Source organism: Canis aureus, chromosome 15, assembly GCF_053574225.1.
Source record: "Canis aureus isolate CA01 chromosome 15, VMU_Caureus_v.1.0, whole genome shotgun sequence".
Taxonomy (NCBI): Eukaryota; Metazoa; Chordata; class Mammalia; order Carnivora; family Canidae; genus Canis; species Canis aureus.
In genome coordinates, this window is record NC_135625.1 from 20,223,676 (window position 1) to 20,241,869 (window position 18,194).

Sequence of the window (18,194 nt, forward strand, 5' to 3'; positions counted from 1 at the left end):
GGTCACCACTAAGCCCACACTTGATTTTTTTAAAAAGGCATTTCTTTTAAAAAACACTTAACTACTATCCAACAGAAACTTATTTGAATATACCTATGTTGTTACAACAACATTTGACTGCCATGGACCAAAATGTTATCAAAATAAATATGCAAATCTATGATGTCTATTATGTTAGCAATGCTCCCATGAACATGGCATCCTTGCACGACTCACAGCTTTCAGAGCCCTTCATGGAAGCCTCACATCAAACCCCTTTATTTTACAAAGAAATCAAGTTTACAAAGAATTATTTAACAAAGAATCTCAGATGGGAGAAGTGAATGTCCCAAGGTCTCCTGGCCGGCTAGTAATCAACTCTCCCAGCTGTGGTACTTTTCTACTATGCACACTGCTTTCCTGTCTGATCCTTGCTTCCTGGCAACTCTCTCTAAGGACCACCAAGTTGAGCCCATAAAAAAAATCACATTTCTCCAACTTCCAAGAGCACAGGTCTCGCCTTCCAAGTACAGCTCAGCTTGCCAACTTTGACACATCTTGTAACAATAACCCCTGTGAGCTGCATTTTATGTGATATGAGGCAGGTGTACAACTGTTGAATACATGTCTCAAGAGAGCTTATTAAAACAGCTAAGCCAATTAACTCTCTTAGAAACATGTAACCTTTTCCAGGAAAATACATCTGAGGCACAGGAGCTTGTGGGAACAAGTCCTTAGGGAAAGTGTGGCCTTTGATCTCAGAGACCCTTTCCTCAGGGTTGGCCTGGCCCACAGAGCTAGGACACCTCTGGTGATGGCTCTCTTCTGATGTAGGGAGGAGGCGGTGGGCTGGCCAGAGCACAAGATGCCACTGAAGACTGCTTTTGTGTGCAGGAGCAGAAAGCAAGCCCAGGAGACAAATGAGACAAGAAACAACTCACCCATTAGAACAGATTCCAAAAACTCAACTAAAAATGACTCACTGGGCATAAAAAGTGACTAATGGGAAACCAAGGTGAAAAGGAATATATGCCTAACCCTAGCTAAGTTTCCGTGTTAGGAAGGCAGTGGGGAAACCACAGCAAAGCCTAATGAAGCCAAAGGTGAAGCTTTAATCTCTGCATCTACTAGTTAGCTTTAGATGGGGAAAATCTCCAGCCCAGGGTTAAGGACAGCACTTCCTCCAAGTGGGACCAGGTGAGAAATGAATGACTGCTCCTGGAATGATCCCCCTGGGTGCCCCCTCATACAAGTTATCAGCAGTGTCTCTGGGTCTGGCACATGCTTCAAGATTATCTAAATCTTGCAATTGATTACATGATTACAGTGACATCATGCTCCCCTCAAAGGAAGCCATCCTGACTTCCATACCACATGGTATTCCCAAAGTCTTTTTCTCTGAGTAGGTGGTTTCCTGGTATTTAGATCATAGCAGACTAGATCTACTTAAGAGGCAAGATGCTAATGAGTCCTCTATTGCAGACCTCAGCCCTATCAGCTAGGTTGCTAGAACTCTAGCACCTATCCGGGGATCCCTCATCCCCCCACTCCCAAATCTGAGCTGTGGTCTCCAAGCCTTACAAACAGCTCTTTATCCCCATATATATGGAGGAACTTTGGTCTCTTCAACATCTGGGATGGTTCTGAGCCACTACTGGGAATATCTGGGACCAGAACTGAGTGCTGTGTGGAGGCCCTGCAAAGTCACTTCTCTGCAATCCTTGGGCAAACAGCCTGTGGCCTGTCCAATGGCCACACAGCCCAGCATTATTAGGCTCTACCTCTGCATGTGGTCCTGTGTATGCTAATCCTGTCCATGGTTCCTGTCCCCCAGCCCTAAGACATTGAACAGACAGGATCTGTCTTTTTCTCTGATGACCCAGTGGTCAGCCCCCTCTGTCTACCCCTTTCCTGGATACATGCTCCTCCTGTTCCTTACTGGCCTGATGACCTATCCCAGAATTCTCTTAGTGATTTAAAGTAGGGCTTTATTTCACTCTGTGGTGTTTGCTGCAAATGTATATTTGAATTCTTGATGTCACCTTGCAGCTGTATTTTGGGCTAAGAGTGGCCTGGATCAGAGGGGTCCCCCTTAGTGACTTAAAATGGGTATAAACTGAAGATCCCTTTTTAGAATCTAGGAGGGCAGGGGGTGTATTAGTGACTCAACATTTACTCTGGTCAGATTTTCTACATGTCTTATCTCATATCACATGCCAACAAGCCTGAGTGGTGCGTATGGTCGTTCCTGTAGGATAGATAACAGAACTGGAGCACAAAGAGATTAAGTGACTGTCCCCAGGTCCCACAGTGAGGGAGGAGCTGAATTGGTCTAGAGCTCCATTCTGGCTCTTTATAAATTTCCATGAGGTTTCCCAAGTGCTTCAGTGAAGTGCTGGAAACACCACAGGAAGGTTAGGGAGGGACTGAGCTCCCCCCACACAAGGAACTCTGGTGGGGTCAACATGCTGCCTCTTTGTCCCAACACAACAAAATCCCTTTGGCAAATAGCCAGCCACCCACAGACCCCCCTGGGGGAAGGCATAGCAGACGTGGCTGGGCCTACCTGCCAACTTAGAGAACTTTGGGACCAGCAAAGCCTGCAGCACAGATCCAGGAGGAATGCTACAGGACTGTTCTTAGCCACCAAAAATTAAGACTCTAGCAATCTCTACTGAAGGCTTGTTTAATACAGGAGCACTAATGTTGGGCCCTTTCTTCACTTTGCCAGGTCCCCTCCCTCCAAATCCCTGCTGGCTCTGCTCTGGGCAGTTGGGCTGGCAAGCCTAGGAGGGACAGTGGCTGCCCCAGCAGCACAAGATCCTCCCCAGCCTGGGCCAAAGCTCAGGTACAGGCAGGGGACCTGGCATGGGACCTGGAGTCAGACCCATTCACTGGCTTCTTGGCTGCATGTTCTCTCTGGAACTTCCATTTCCTTCACTAAAGCGGGGATAAGAGCAGTCATTTCTCATGATTGTCCTGAGGATTTAATAAAGGGATGCGTGTGAAGTGCATGGTTCACTTTAGATGCTCAACCCACCCCGTTTCTTTTCCTTGCCAGCATCAGAGAAGGCCAAGGTGTCTTGATTTCAAACATCCCAGAGCAGAGTGGCCCCAGAGGGTTCCCTAGTCATGACTAGGGCAGGTAAAGAGGATTCCCATGACAGTTTAACTAAGCTGGGGACAGTGAGAAGGGCCAGGGACCGCACATCGGGTGGCAGGTACCAGACAAACAGCCGAGGGTCTTAGGGCAATGGCTCTCAGCTCTGGCTGCACAGGAGTCAGTTGGGGGAACTTTTGCGCACATTGATACAAGGGCCTTCACCCCAAACCAGTTGCCCTGGAACCTCTGAGCGTGCAGCCTGCACACTGGTATTTTATAACAGCCTCATGTGGTTCTTACCTGCACCCAGGGTGGGGAATCTCTTCTGAGGAGGGAGAAACAAGGACAGAAACTTAAAAAATATAATTGCCTCTTAGCAGGCAAGAAAAGAGGACCCCACAGGGAGTACAGAGGATCGTTGGAGGCCACCTGCAGGAGCTGGTACTTGAGGTGGGCATCCTACTGAATAAGGAGTTCCGATTGCACTCTGCTAACCCCAGGAAAGAACCCTGGACTCAGACACTGCCCAGATTGGGAAGGGGGAGGGGGTGCAGCTTTCTCCCCAGAGTTCTCTGGTAAGACCTCTGCAGGAAGAAGGGTCCTCCCTGGGGCAACCAAGCCTGCCCAGACACTTGAGGCCAGAGTCCAATGCCTGGGCTGATGCAGAGAGCAAGTGGGGGTGGTGAGGCTCTGCAGAGCTTCCGAGCCTCCCACACCAGCATCAGCTCAGGCCAGATGCAGCTCTCCCTGAGAATTAACCTTGACCCCAAACAAGCTCTGGAGCTGGCAAAATGCCAAAATCAGCCCAGAGAGAGGCCACTGATCCTGATCCTGAAGCACAAAACTTTCTTCCTCATTGGGTCCTACCCAATAATTCCCATAGTTCCTTTAAACTAGCAAGACACCGGGAGTTGTTAGAATAAAATACTGTCTACCCTGAGATACCCCATCATTAGCCTCAGCTGAAATCTCTCCATGGGATCAGCTGGCAGCAGGGGCACCGAGAGAATGGGAGGCAGGTGGTACACAGGGCGGGCCAGGGCTCAGGGACCTGTGTGGCTGGCGTGTCGCTTAGGAGGCCAGACGGGGTGGGGTGCAACAGTGAGCCCTGAGCACCCCGGAGACGGAGGGTGAACGCCCAGCCCTTCCAAGTCCTAATGATGGCAGGAACAGGAGCCCTGAAAATCCAGTTCCCTTGTTCTGAGTTGCAATAATCCAGAGCCTTGCTTCTGGCACATTTGCCTCCTCACTTAGTCTAATAAATGTGGGGGGTAATGTCTGTCTCTCACATTTCCCTTCTTATCTTCTTTTTCGTCCTCCCCCCTTCCCTTCTGCTTTGGTCTGTTTGGGGTATGGTAATAAAATGCCATTGACTGGGTGGTTTAACCAACAAACATTTATTTCTCTCATTTAGCTCTGGGAGATGGGAAGTTCAAGACCCATCTATTCTAACAGATTCGGTGTCTGGTGAGGCACCTCTTCCTGGTTTGCAGAGGGTCACCTTCTAACCGAGCGGTGAGAGAGGGCTCTGGTCTCTTCCTCATCCTCTAAGGGCACTAATCCCAGCATGGAAGCCCAATCCTCATGACCTCATCTCAACCTAATTGCCTCCCAAAGGCCCTACCCCCAAATACCATCACACTGTGGAGGAGAGTTCCAAGATACAAAATCTGGGGGGACATATTTCTGTCCCCAACAGTGTCTACATCTTTATTTTGAGAGTCAACTGCTGGTCAGGAATACCCATTTTGGACTTTGTGTGAGCAAAAAATACATTTCTATTGGGCTAAGCCACTGAGACTTTAGGGTTTATCTCTTTCGGCAACTGACATTAACTTACTAATACACCCTGTCCCTTGGACTCAAATCCCTTGAGCTGCCATATAAGGTACTTAAAGATCTGGCCATTTCTAGTTTTATATCTCTTCACTCCCACCATAGTCAACCAGCTGCCACCTTGTTTTTCTCCGCAGCTCTGCAAAGATGACATGCCCTAGCTTGCTTTGTCTTTGAGTCACAGATGGCAGTCCTTTCCTCTGCCTCAAATGCTCCTAGAAATCCGTCCTACATTGCTCATCCGATACCCTGTGTCTAGTATAATCAGAGCATCAGCCATAGTGGATGGTAATTGCCGATCTCTCATCTGCCTCCCAACCCGAGGAAATGTGCCTTGTTTCTCGTTAGCAGATATCAACTCTTACTGGAGTTCAAAGCAGTTACTAACCAGAAAAAAAAAAAAAAAAGTGTTGGGTTTTTTTCATCATCTTTTCCTGTTTAACTGAAAATTGCCTTTGTGAGAGAAGTCATGCCAAATGTTATGATTTGTATATTTTGTTTTCCTTCAAAACCAATTCTAGATGAAGTATAATAATCACTGTGACTACTACCTTCCAGACTCTCTTGCAGTAGATAGAAATTAAAGGGCACCCTGAGTTATTAATAATAATTATTATTAGTCTAAATTAGAAAATGTTAAAGAGGGACGCCTGGGTGGCTTAGCAGTTGAGCGTCTTCCTTCGCTCAGGGCCTGATCTCAGGTCCATGGATCAAGTCCCACACCGGGGCTTCCTGTGAGGAGCCTGCTTCTCCCTCTGCCTATGTCTCTGCCTCTGTGTGTGTGTCTCTCATGAATAAATAAATAAAAATCTTTAAAAAAAAAAAAAAGAAAAGAAAAAATGTTAAAGAGGTGAAACTCCTACAAAGTTCAGAGCTTGCCTGTGACCCCCCCACCGCCATGCACACTGATAATGAATCCAGATGCCTTTTGCAGTCCCTGTAATGTCTCTCAACAGTGAGCACTGGTGATGGCCACTCCCATCTTGAAACCGTTTTATTCCTTTGGTTTCTGTAACGAGTGTGTGCCAACAGGTTTTAACTGAGTCTTTTTTTCAGTAACACTTTTCCCTGCTCTCTCAGATGAGATCGAGTCCTTTATTAGAGGCCTTTATAAGGGACATCACTGCTCTTTATTACACATTCTACTCTTCTGTTTGTAATCCTGCTTCTCGAGCCACTCCTTCTTTGTTCCCTTTGCAGGCTCTCCTCCCCATGATCATTAATTTCCTCAAGGCTGTGTCTGGAACCCTCTCTTCTTTTCAGGTCTGCTCTCTCCCTAGGTGAGCTGCTGCTCCATGACCCCTGACACCACAGCCACGAACCACACCTCTGTACCGCCAGCTCTCTCCTCTGGGCTCCTGTCGTGCCCATTCATCCCACGTCTCCGAGTCAATTCAGGGTCAGTGTTCCTCTGCCCCAAACCACGCCACCATCCACACAGTTCTGTCAACCTGAAACCAGGTGTCATGCCTGCCAATGCTCAACCCAATTCATCACCAAGTCCTGGCAATCTTAATTCCTAAATATGTGCCCAATCATTCCATTTCTCATCATTTCTGTTACCCTGGTCTAAGTTATTCTCATCTCCTTCCTAAGTCCATACAATAACTTCCTGACTATTCCATCCTCTCTGGGTGCCACACTCCATTCTCCATGGAGTAGCCAGAGTGGTCTTGTCAAAATGCAAGTATGACTCTGCATTCCTCCTCCTTGAAGACTTCCAGTGACTTCTTATTCCTCTCAGGATGGGAATAAATTCTCCATCTTGGCCCACAGAACTTGGCCCGCCTCAGCTTCTCTCCACCTCATCCACACCTCATCCATCCTTCCCTCTCAGCTTCTTGAGCCTGCTTCTTCTGTTCCCTCAGCCTGGGTACTCCTTCCCACCAACTCCCCAACTTACCCAAGATGTCAACTCGTGTCACCCTCTCAGATGAAACCAGATCCCCTATTAGATGATGTCATAATGCAATATACTTTTCATTATTATACTTTGAACAAGTGGATTTCTACATTTATTTGGGCAAGTATAAGATTATCATCTGTCTCCTCCATGGGATGGTGAGTTCCTGGAGGGAGGGGGAATAGAATGAGGAGAGCTTGTATCTGGTTTTGCTCATAATTGTTTCCTAAGAGCTGATTTCAGGGCCCAGAGTCACTCCCTTTTAACTTGTTTTATGAAGAGACAGAGTTGCCACGACTTGTGAAGAATAGAAGTTCATCCCTGGATTTCTCTTTAAGGCTTTCTAATTACCATAATGGATGCTGATGAGAAACTGTGAGCTCTTTTGGCCAAGACGCCAGCCTGTGAGAGGAGATTGCAGGTAGTTGGACAACTATGAAAACTTTCCAGCACTGGAGGAACTGTTCTTGCAGGCAGCAGTCCAGATAGGCAACACACCTCCTCAGTTTCTCTGCAGCAGAAATCGTTGCCACCTAGAAGTCCTGCAGAATGCTTTTGAAGATCACTTCTTTGAGACAGCCTCCAACTGGAAATGAGAATTCATACTTTTCCTTGCTAACGCAGACAGAAACACCAGGGTTGCAGACCTTACCATATTTCCTGACAAACGAAGGAAATGACTCAAGGTGAATTCAACCCAAAGAGTCTTAGAGAATTTTGACCCAAGTCCTTTCCAACCAGACAAGATTAATTATAGGAGCATGAGTTTTGCTTGGTACTTCGGTGATTCTTAACACATGTTTCTATCACATTAAAAAAATCAAATCAATTAGATATAGATTAGATATATGTGTATTGTTATGTCAGAGACCATTTGCCAATCCTTATCATTGTAGTTTCTTATATTAAAAGAGCACAGGGACACCTGGGTGGCTCAGCGGTTGAGCGTCTGCCTTCAGCTCAGGGTGTGATCCTGGAGTCCCGGGATTGAGTCCCACATCGGGCTCCCTGCATGGAGCCTCCCTCTGCCTATGTCTCTCTCTCTCTCTCTCTCTCTCTCTCTCTGTGTGTGTGTGTCTCATGAATAAATAAATAAAAATCTAAAAAATAAAATAAATAAGCAAAAATTATGAATGTTGTATGCATGGGTGTGTTCTTCTGCAAAGGGGATCCATAGTATTGATAAGTTTCCTAACAAGGCCTTGAATCAGCTGTAAGAATCAGCAAACTACATAGCAGGGCCTCTTTGGGTTCTAAAATTACATACATCTTAAATCCTAATGCTCAACTGGTGATATTATTAGAAAATTCAGTGAAACTCTGGATCCTTTGCACTTGCAATGTCAAATATTTGTCTGAAAAAAATCTTTAGGTTTTATCCAGATATCTGGAGTTCTGTTCATAGAGCCAAAGAACTGAGCCATACATAATGTTAACTCAGACATTTGTATAATTGATGCTGGGCCCCTAATTGTCCCCGTGCCTGAGTGTAGGCATCTAAATTCAGCCAAGCTGAAGGCTGTCAGGAACCCACCGTGGCAGGAATGGGGAAGATGCTGTGAACAATCCACAATTCTTAATCAATAGCCAGTGCATGTCCCCTTATGCAGATGAAATCACCTTGCTTGTAACAACCAAAACTTGACAGGATCTAAGTTAGATACCCACCCATAAAATCCCCAACTAGCCCACCTCTGAAAAGTATAGAAGGGAAAGCTAGGTGGAAATGTGTCTTTCCCCATACAGAAAGTGTCCTATCTAACTGAACACATGCACAGGACAGAAAGAGATCAGTAAAAGAGCCCAGACCCACACCCAACACTATCTAGGGCCATATGAATGGTTGCTCCCAAGTCTCCCTGAGTGCTTGACTGCAGGGAGTTCACACTGCAAAACACATGATAAAAGACCCTGAACTCAGAGTCTTCAAACCCTCCAAAGAGTTTTAACCAGAGACTCCTAAAAAGTTTCTAATTTTTGTTTCTTTTTTGTTTTTCATGATAACCGTAAGAATAAACTTTAAAACCACTGCCACTGTGTATGACAGCACCAAATGTCCAAGGACCTCAAACTCTGTTTCCATACAGTATCTTATTTATCTTCCCATCTACCCTCATTTTTCCTCCTCGGTCCTACTCTGCTTTGGGTTGCCCTTAATATGAAGTGAATATTGGAGCCTCTTCGATCGCAAACCATAGAAATGGAATAGGGGATAAAATTAGCGAACAACAAGCACTCAGCTCTTATTCTTGGCAGAGCACTGCTAGGCCCCAGACATGCGGTTACTGGATGATCTCTTTGGGCTTCGCAAAGAAATACTTGATTTAGGGCCTGGGATCATTTCCCATGATACACTTCTCCTTGCAAAGCTCAATGGCACCATTGGGTGGGGTAATAAAGGGTCTGTTTACAATATTAAATTTCTCGAGCCATGAGGTGGACTATTTTGGACTCTTCACCGCTGATGAATTTTTCCGTCTGCTGCTTTATCTACCTGACAGGAAAACTTGAACTACTGCCATTTCTAAATTACACTTCTAAATATTGACTTCACGGCGAGACTCAAAGTGTCATAACACAGCTCACTGGAGCAATGAAGATTTTCCAGGCCTCATCCAGAGGTCTGTACAATGTCCTGTGGGAAGTGGAGAAGGAAAAGGAGGATTTGAGAAGAAAAATAAAATCAAGTCATGTTTAGAAGAAATGCCACTGCACTTCACTTAATCTCGCAGAGATAAATGAACACTCAGTGGGCTGTTAGCTCTGGAGGGGCTGGAGGGGACCAGGGTGGAGGGAGAAAGGATAGAAGTGACCATTAATCCCCCATCTGTCAGCCAGTAAGAATGGAGGGTGCAAGAGTACTCCTGGCTGGGTTGGGTGGCAGGGCCTTCAGAGGCACTTAGCTCTTAGAGATCCTTCCAAACTAGATGCCTAGAAGGACTGGACAGTGTCTGAGATACAAGAGACTTTTCATCCAATTTCTATTAGGACTTCATCATGACCAAATATTTAGCTAATCTTCATTTAGGTCATTGAAGAATTCTAGGAGACTTTCTTTTTAGCTTCTTTCCTCCCAACAGTTAACACTACAAACTGATCTTAAGGCATATTTGTCACATCACATTAGCTGTTAAACTGTGAATCAAAAGAAGCAATTGGACCTTTCTTGCCCTTAAGGAGCTATTTTGGAGGAGAACATGATATTTTACATGCAAATTAGCTTTGAGATTTTTTTAATATATACTCAGGGATATATAACTTCAAGTTGTTTAGTATCATGAAGGAGCCAGATCCTTCAGGATGAGATATAGAATAATGCTCTGTAACGCTGCAGAGAGAGGACTAAAATATGGCAGCTGTGTCCCTTCAGGACCATTCCCTACCTTCATGTGCAATGGTATCTACTGCTATCTGAAAGGCCACCGAAAGGAGGTCATGTGTAGAGGAGGCAACACGTGGGGAGCTAGGGAGAGATGATGAGGGTTGTGCTCTTCAGAGCATGAAAGGCTCAAGTTCCAAGACAGGAAGTTAAATTAACCAGCCACCGTAAGATGTAAGATGGCCCTTATAGCACTGGGGCAACAGGCATCCTGATGGTCCTTAGATTTTTCTAAGGTGGTCCCTAAGGAAGCATGCCCAATCTGTTCCTTTTCCCAGGCCTATGCCTGTGGGCCCTTGCATTTGTTGATAATGATTTCTGAGAATGACCTCAACATGCATCCTTTGGCTTGAGACCTCATCATATTGGGCGGAACCATGAGCTCGGCTCTTTTAGCAAATCTGATCAGCTTGGCTCGTGGACTGACTTCTTTTCTTGATCTCATGTCCAACTCTGAAAAGTTGAGTCTCCATCTGAGGCAATGAAGTCCTCTTAAACCCTCCCCTTGCTTGAAATCATGTCAGCTGAGGTAGTAGCTATGGGCAGAACCCCAGGTATCTTCGGAAGAAACTCCAGTACTCTCCCCGACATTCTATCTGCCAGCAGAGCCAGCCTGTGTCTAATTGTTCTTTTACCTAGTTTTGAATTTATGCAGCCTGCTCTGGCCTTCACGGGCTCACCTATGGGTGCTAGTCTCTGCTCTGTGGCAATTTTCCCCAGCATGGCTGTGGGTCGGTTTTCCATGGTCTCCATCTGTCTGTGTTCTATGCTCCTCCAAGAGCTGGCACAGCCTTGAGTGCCCTGAGCAGCTCCCCATGTGACCATCTCCAACCAGCTTCCTCCAAAACCCTGCTGAAGGCCCACGCCTTCAGTGTGGGCCATCTGTGATTCAGCCTTGGCTTACTCATCCTTCTCTCTGCTCTCCCCGACCCCCACCTGCCACCTTCCCCCACAACCCACCACACTCTCACAATTTATCAGGCTGCTGCTGTCCTCTAACCCAGGGAAATGAGCTCCCCCACCCCCACCGCTGCCTCTCCCCATTAAATCTCTTCATTTCTTCTAGGCCTCTCCTGACATCTTCTTCCATCATGGCAATCAGCAGTATTACACCATTAAGAATTTGGAAAAAAGTGTGTCTAAAGTCGTGTACATAGGGAAGTCATATAACCCGCTTACCTGAAGAATGAATTCCATCAATGGGAAGACAACTGTAAGTTGATTATTTTGTTATCACTGAATCCTCTCATCCTTAGTGAAAGATTTTTGACTGCCAAGACGAGAGTATTCTGAAGACTTCTCACGGCAGCCAGGGTAGTTTGCATGATGACTTACCTCATTGCAGTAAGTAATTTAGTTTCTCATTGATCTATGATGTACAGGAGGAATATTAATACAAAGAGAATTCACTTAATGCAGTACCAAAAAGTTGTAAGTGCTTTGAATCCTCTTTTCAACTTGCAGGGGAGCTCAAAATCTATAGAAATAGTATGCCAAATTCTTTTGTAAAGCAGAGAAGCAACACATAATTTATCTCTTTTGGATATCCAAAATTTTGCACATGAAAAAGCATGATATACTACAGCAATATTGCTGAAGCAAGGAAATCAGGAAACAGCATTGTGTCTTCTATTGCTAGAGAGCTCAAAACAAAAGTTTAAAACACATGCCTGTAAGACATATTTCTTGTAAAGATCCCATTTTCCAAACCTTGGCTTGGTCTTTGAACATGAAAACTACATCATTTGTTTTCAGAGACTCCACAGTTTTTGAGATATGGGAGGCTGGAAGGGTCTGGATGTCAACACACTCACCTGGCCAGTAATACATGTAGACTTTCCTTTTGGCCTTGGTCAGAGTGACCCACAGAGGTTCTGATCCATTCCACCAGAGAGGCATCAGGCTGTCTCTGTTGACGCCAATGTCAAATGACTTGTTGGTGTTAGGGTCCCACATGTAGTTCCCAATCATCTGATGGACCTCACAATGGCGGCCTATGTTGATGAGAACACAAGCCTGTCAATTTATTGTTCTAATCTTTTTATATTTTATCTTTTGGTAAAAGCCATTTTCTCTTTTCTGCTTATAAAAGCCATTCATGCGCAGTTAGGAAGTACAGAATAGCACAAAAATTCACTTTTAATTTTTTTTTATCATAGATGTTTCTTCCCTCTTAGATTGTACCATACCACAACGACAATTAGATGAGAAGTCTAATAATTTGAGGATGGGGTCATTTTGTGTGAAGTTCATTTGCCAATCTATTTTAAGTTATCCTGAGGATGTTGTGCACAAAAATCTGACCCATTGTTCATGGCTCAAAATCTAAATATGAATCAGTATGGAAATTGTAGATTCCTGTGGAGCTTGGATTAGGTCTCACCCCAGAGCACCCCTTCGAAACCCTCCTCCCATAAAGTCATGAATCTAGATGCTTTGGAGTTTATTTCCTTGTGTTCCTGGATAAGAGGAGTTATTGCTTCAGCTCAGAACAATGATAGAATCTACGACATTTGGAACAGAATGGTGAGAAATAGATTCAACTTTGAAAAACAAAGCAAGAAAACAGCCCTCCAAATGGAGTGTTATATAGAAATGAGGATTGCTTCTGTTGGGCACAGCTTAGTCCCAGAAGAGAAGCCAGAAGTGAAAGACGCAAGCGCTTGGACTCTTTTGAAACGCTAGGCTTAAATTATTTATTTTGGAGCAATCTGCTACATCTTTAAAGTAAAAATAACACAAACATTGGCAAGTGCATCAAAAATTGCTGCAATTTTCGTGAGCGTCATTTGGCATCAGGATGAAACATGCTTCACTGAGCTCACTAACTATGCTTAATCAAAGTGACTTTTTTTGTTTGTTCGCTATTGTTCTTTCTTCTTGAACACCTCTACCTCACCCCCAACACACACAACAAATTTATTTTTAAACAAAAACAAAGAGAAACCATAAAATACAGTTTTGAAAATTTGGAGACCCAAAATATTATAAAGGAAAAACCTTTTATTTCACAGCAGAAACCCCGGCCTCCTACAAATCATGCTTTGAATTTAAAGCCCAGAGATTCAAAAATAAAAATGGTTTTTACCCAAGGATGCAGGGTTAGCTTTTTGACTCTGACCAAAGGTGTCACATGTGGACTGACAAAATTAAAAAATAAAATAAAATAAAATAAGAACTTTGAACGATTTCTCCAATGGTTAAGGAACTTAGTTACATTTATTCCTTCAACTGACGTGTATTCAATGCTTCTCTGGGCTCTACATTGTGATAGGCATAAAGATTCAAAATAAATTGGATAGTCCCCAACCTCAAGTACCTTGTAATATAATACTTAACAGAGGTTCCTTAGCATAAAAGAGACAGGCTTCCTTGGGCCAGGACTAAGAAGGGGACCAGGGTGCCACCTTAACTTGAGAACTGTAAGGATTCTCACCCACTCTTTTGAGAACAAATCCTAATATGTTCTAACTCATTAAAAGTAGGGACATACTTCTTATTGTTTGATTATGTTATTTTTTTAGGCTATCAAAGTTTAATAATATCAAGGTGAATCCTGTCTTGAGTAAAATTTCTACCTGCTTTCTTTATTCAAAATACTGTGTCTTGTATCTAAAACATTTTTTATTATCCTACAAATCCTCACCCTTTTCACAAGGCAAGATAATCATGGTAATATTCACTGGGAAATGTGTCCTTTCCAGTCTTTCCCTGTAGATGTTCTCTAATGTCCTCCTAATAGCAGATGTATCTTAACTGGAGCTGGTGTCACAGACACTGGGCAAGGGCGCAAAATTGAAAAGGGTTTGGGAAGCATTACCAAAGTCGGTAAACCAAGAAGTTTCTAGATGAATCACAGGAAAGGGCTGGAAAGGCTCAGAATATCAGATATGAGAATAATGGGGAGAGATACCAAGTGGGAAGGATATAGGAATCTCTGCTTTTATCTGAAACTGTTTTGGCAATTTTAGAAGAAATGCCTGAAACCCAAATCTAACCAGGCCTCATGTGATGCAGTTCCCGCGAGGTGATACTTCAAAGAAGTATGAAGCAACTGAAAATAATTAAAAAAAAAAAAAAAGAAAAGAAAAAGAAAATAATTTTTTAAGTACTTATAAATTGTATACCTTGGCAATCCCACAATATCATTTGATAAAATGTTTTTCTTCTTTTCAACACTCACACCCAACTGTCTAGATCCTAGAGGGTGCAAACTCTCTCACCCTCTTTTGCTCTCTGGGTAAAAAATTATAAGGAGCCTCCTGTGGATTGTAGAGCTGTCTTATGACTGGATTGTGGACGATGTGTTTGTAAGAGAGAGAGACCGAGAGAGACCGAGAGAGAACATTCTTCCAGAGAATGTCTGTTAAAATTAAATTCTCCATCTCTTACACATATTTTTTTGGAAACATCCATAGGGCTTCACTGAGGAGAGACAGGATCTACGTGTGTAGTTAACACACAATTCTGGAATATTTTACATTTTTAAATGATGAAATCCTGTTTCCTGTGGTTATCTGAGTCCCTTAGCTTTTTTCCTGATGGATCTTTTCTTCTTCCCATTATGTAAGATGTAGCATTAGCCTTGGTACTCCCTTTACACAATTGAATCTGTGGTGCCCGCTGACTCAAGTGAGCTCTGATAACTTTAATATGACATTCTTTAGGGAAGTATCTTTAAGACAAAGACCCCAAAGGTAGCTGTGGTTCCTCCTCTCATCTAGCACGCCAGCTGGTCTAGGCTGGCCCAGAGTGGCTCATCCATTCTAAAGGAAGATCAGACATATGGAGATCAACACTTCTCCAAAGGCTGGAAGTGATATATTGGAACGAAGAGGTTCCTGTTCACTTCCTGTAAGTGAATGGTACCTAAAGAAGATCCTGGGACCAGTTCTTCTTTCTAGGTGAGTTAAAGGGTTTCCAAGTGTAGACTGGAGCTCTTTCAACAAGGTTAACCTCAGACCCCTGTTTAGCAAAGTAGTTTTTTATTCTTTTGGTAGACTGGGGCCTTGAGTTAAGGTGGCAGGGTGTATTCTTCAAAGGCTTAATCACAGATGCTATGCTAGTCCCCAGGGGCATCCCTTTGTTTTAGGAAGTGTTGTCTTTCATGGAAGCCAGCAGGAGGATGTATGCTCCCTATCTCATGTCTGCTCTGAATCTTCTCTCCCAGATGAGCTGATTTCTTTCCATGAATATATTAAGGCTGGCAGTCTATACTTATAACAGTCTAAGTCCACTTTTACTCAAGCTGGTTTCCTTACCTACCCTGTCTCTCTCTTGTTCTTTCATTTTTATTGCCTCAGCAAATGCGGTGGCTGTAAAAACAGAACAGAACAAAACACAATGTACTGGCTTCTGCAGCCCACAAGCTCTCATCTCCATATTTCTGCCTGACCCATATCTATTTTTATACATCTGCAACTCTTCTTGATTTTCCTCTGGTTTAGGCTTTCCAAACAGAGCTTTGCTATAGTTTGATTATTTGGACCCTTTCCTCAAGACTTCAACAGAAACTTTCCTGACATGGACACAAACCACAAATCTCAGGTGGTTTTCAAGTATGGTGTAAAGAAAGTCTACTTCTTTCCCCTACATCCCCTCCTCCAAATGACAGCCAGGTGGGGCTTTAAAACTTGTCCCAGAAGGTGTAGTACTCACTCTAAAAATGGGGACAGCTCCCGGTACAAAAATTTCCAAACACAGTTGAATATTTTTTTCATTTTACCTCCCGTAGAATTTATAAACTTGTTAACACAAATTGTGGCAATCAATCTGATACCTGAAGGTTGTGGACTTCTTTTAAAAATTAATTTCAGAGAGAGAATTTAGTGATTCATCAGTTGCATATAATACACAGGGCTCATTCCATTAAGTGTCCTCCATAGGACCTGTGAACTCTTGAAGCCCATCCATAGATGCCACCTCAGTTTAAGAGCTGCTGCATTTGACTAGGAGCTGCTAGTGGCTACTCTGACCAGTGGCAAGCACAGGGGCTACTGCCTGCCTTTCTCAGAGGATGCTCACGGAATAGTTTCAACACCTAGAACCACTGTATGAGAGGAACAGGACAAGAAACCTTCATTTTTTATTCCCCAAAGTCTTAGTCAAGTGTGTTCTGATGTAATGACCATCACCAGAAGTTTCTTAGCAAATACTCATAATCTTCTGCATCTGTTATATGTTTCCAAACATCTCAGCAATGGCTGGCCTTCACATCAAATGAGATGACTGCAGATCTCTCCATATTATTTACAACTGATGGACATCTATAGGGTTGCTGCTACTTAGTCTTTAACTGGTCTTAATTTGTTCTCATTATTTTCAAATAGTTAATGTTAATTCTTTTTATAGTTCCTTATTTCATTTATTTTCTGTTTTTTCATTCATCCAACATGTATTTATCACACATTTATATGCCAGGCATTTAAAGACCACAAGCTAAGGTCTCTGTCTTTGAAGTGCTCATGGCTTGGTAGAGGCAATATTGTGGTTTAATGATTAAGGGGGCAGATGTTGGAGGCAGACTGCATAGATGTGATTCCAAGCTCTACTATTTACTATCTGCGTGACCTTGGACAAGTAGCTTAGACTCTCTGAAGCTTAATTTTCTCATCAGAATAATGATCGTGATAATAATTATTGTGACATATACATACAGATATGGTGTTCTTCCTTTGCATGGTAGTGTAGAACCATAAAAATGACCATGCACAAAAATAAAGAGAAATAAAACCAAGTAGATCACTAAGGAAAGTCAACAAACCATGACAGAAGTGAGCAAGAGAAGAAAGGAACAGAGAAGAGTTACAGAAACAACCATAACACAAGTAACAAAATGGCAATAAGTATATATCTATCAATAATTACTTTGAATATAAAAGTACTAAATGTTCCAATCAAAAGACATGGGGGGTGACAAAATGGATTTAAAAAAGCAAAACCCATCTATTTACTGCCTAAAAAATATCCATTTCAGACCTAAAGACCCAGGCAGATTGAAAGTGAAAGTGATAGAAAAGTATTTTTCATGCAAATCAAAGTGAAAGGAAAGTTGAGGTAGCAACATTTATATCAGACAAAATAGACTTTAAAACAAAGACTCGGGATCCCTGGGTGGCGCAGCGGTTTGGCGCCTGCCTTTGGCCCAGGGCGCGATCCTGTAGACCCGGGATCGAATCCCACGTCGGGCTCCCGGTGCATGGAGCCTGCTTCTCCTTCTGCCTATGTCTCTGCCTCTCTCTCTCTCTCTCTGTGTGTGACTATCATAAATAAATAAAAATTTAAAAAAAAAAACAAAAAACAAAAAACAAAGACTCTAACAAGAGACCAAAAAGGACTACTAGATAATCATAAAGAGAACAATTCAACAATAAGATATAACAATTATAAATATTTATTCATTCAACATGGGAGCACCAAATACACAAAGCAGCTAATAACAAACCTAGAAAGTAATTGACAGTAATACAATAATAGTAGGGGACTTTAACATCTCACTTACATCAATGGATGGATAATCCAAACAGAAAAATCAACAAGAAAACAGTGGCTTTGAATGACATATTGGAAGAGATGGATCTAACAGATATATTCAAAACATTCCATCCTAAAACAGCAGAATACACATTATTTTCAAGTGCACATGGAACATTCTCCAGAATAGATCACGTTTTAGGCTACAAAACAAGTCTCAGTAAATTGAAAAAGATCAGTCATACTATGCATCTTTTCCAACCACAATGCTATGAAACTAGGAATCAACCATAAGAAAAAGTCTAAAAAGACCACAAATACATGGAAGTTAAATAACATGCTATTAAATAATGAATGGGTCAACCGAGAAATAAAAAATGAAATAAAAAATATATGAGGACTAATGAAAACAAAAACTCATGGTCCACAATCTTTGGGATGCAGCAAAAGCTGTTCTAAGAGGGAAGCTTATAGCAAATACAGGTCTACCTTAAGAAGCAAGAAAAATCTCAAGTAAATAA

At 43.0% G+C, this 18,194-nt stretch overlaps 1 protein-coding gene across 1 annotated transcript in view; it reads right to left on the minus strand.

The window, feature by feature from the left end:
* ENPP6 (ectonucleotide pyrophosphatase/phosphodiesterase 6) overlaps nucleotides 1–18,194 on the minus strand; it is a 112,836-nt gene that overhangs the window by 50,030 nt on the left and 44,612 nt on the right. The window contains exon 2 of the mRNA XM_077848679.1: nucleotides 12,015–12,194. Coding sequence (XP_077704805.1) covers nucleotides 12,015–12,194 — 180 coding nt within the window. The remainder of the gene's footprint in view (nucleotides 1–12,014; nucleotides 12,195–18,194) is intronic.